Here is a 1473-nt window from a genome sequence, read left to right as displayed (position 1 = left end):
GGGGCGCGCTGGGCTCGGAGCTGGGGAGCTTCTCCAGGTTGCCCGTCAGGCCACTGATGGGCGAGCTGCTCCCGCTGCCCAGGCTGCCGGGGACGGGAGGGACGCCGCCGTTCTGGATGACGGAGATCTCGTTGGCCTTCATGGCCAGCCCGTTGGAGAGCGCTGCCGCGTACTGGTTCCAGAAACTGGAAGGATCGCCGCTGCCCGACCGGGCCGCCAGGTCCTTCTGGAACATTTCGGGGAACTTGACGGGATTGCCTCCGAGGAATGTCATGGGGCCGTCCACAGAGAGCCGCCGGCCCCGCCGCGCGGGGGTGCTGTTCCACATGTGGGTGCCCATGTGGACCTGCAAGGGGAGAGAGCGAGAGGGAAAAAGAAAAAAAAGAGAGAAAGGAAGGGAGACGCTTAGTAGCTGAATCGGTGGCCACTCCCACCCCAACAACACTCAGCAAAGCCAGTGGCCGAAATGTCCGTTCTTATTACGTGCCAGACGGTGGACGAGGTAACGGGACCGTCCTCTCCGAAGACCGGTAATAACCCGTTCGCTCCCTGCGGCCGGGGCCGCCTCTCCTGTTCCCGGGAAAACGTGCCTCCCTTACTCCGTTTTTATTGCCCCCATTTCGCTTATAATGGCCTCCCGCGAGCCAGGTGGTCACGGAGAGCGCGGTCCAGGGTGAGAATTGTTATGTCCACTCTCATTGCAATGGTCAGGATTGTCTCTGACACCCTTTCCCCTAGACACGTCCTTTTCAGAGGGGGAGAGAGTAGCCCCCGCTGATGGAGGGCCCCGTGCACAGAGAGAAAACGCCAGAAAGTCATTATTTCTCCCGCACGGCTGGCAGCGATCTCTAGGGACATCCTCTGTCAACAGAAACTGTACACAGGGAGCATGCTCAACTGTTGCTCTAGATTCATGTAAGCATATCTGCCTGATTGCCAACACCTATCAGCAGGAAGTGTTGCCTCATCGATTATCATAATGCCCGCGAGCGGAGGGCTGACGCCACTGCGCCTGGAAAAACAAACCGTGCGGGCCTGCACGCTTATGAGCAGGAGATGCACGGCCCGCGGAGAGCTGCAATTATTAAGCGATCGGAGCAGCCCACAGGCCCGGTGGAGGCTTTAATCAATACCCCATGGCAACCGGGCTGTCTTCCCCGGTAGGTGAAGCCATTCATTTGGTGCACTTAACGAGACAAGGGAGGCGGGCCGCCGTTTCGCTCAGGTACCAAATGATTCGATGCACGGCGACCCTCCGCCAGCTGCAGCCCGGCCTGGTCCCGCCATGAGCCCCACCCACACAGCCACCACTTCAACGCTCTTCCGCAGATAGTACACGCGAAGGGCTTCTCCCCGGTGTGAGTCCGCTCGTGGATCTGCAGGGCGCTGGACGAGGAGAAGGTCTTGCCGCACGTGTTGCAGTAGTGTTGCTTGGGAGTTCTCCGGGGCAGGGCCGGCAGCAGCACCGGGGAC

At 60.4% G+C, this 1473-nt stretch overlaps 1 protein-coding gene across 1 annotated transcript in view; it reads right to left on the bottom strand.

Annotated features, from left to right (window-relative positions):
• LOC102252067 (sal-like protein 1) overlaps nt 1-1473 on the bottom strand; it is a 25753-nt gene that overhangs the window by 18739 nt on the left and 5541 nt on the right. The window contains 2 exon segments of the mRNA XM_014528397.1: nt 1-368; nt 1315-1472. Of these exon segments, the coding sequence (XP_014383883.1) occupies nt 1-368; nt 1315-1472 (526 nt within the window).

Source organism: Myotis brandtii, unplaced genomic scaffold (assembly GCF_000412655.1).
Source record: "Myotis brandtii unplaced genomic scaffold, ASM41265v1 scaffold633, whole genome shotgun sequence".
NCBI lineage: Eukaryota > Metazoa > Chordata > Mammalia > Chiroptera > Vespertilionidae > Myotis > Myotis brandtii.
This window is presented reverse-complemented; position numbering and strand designations above follow the sequence as displayed.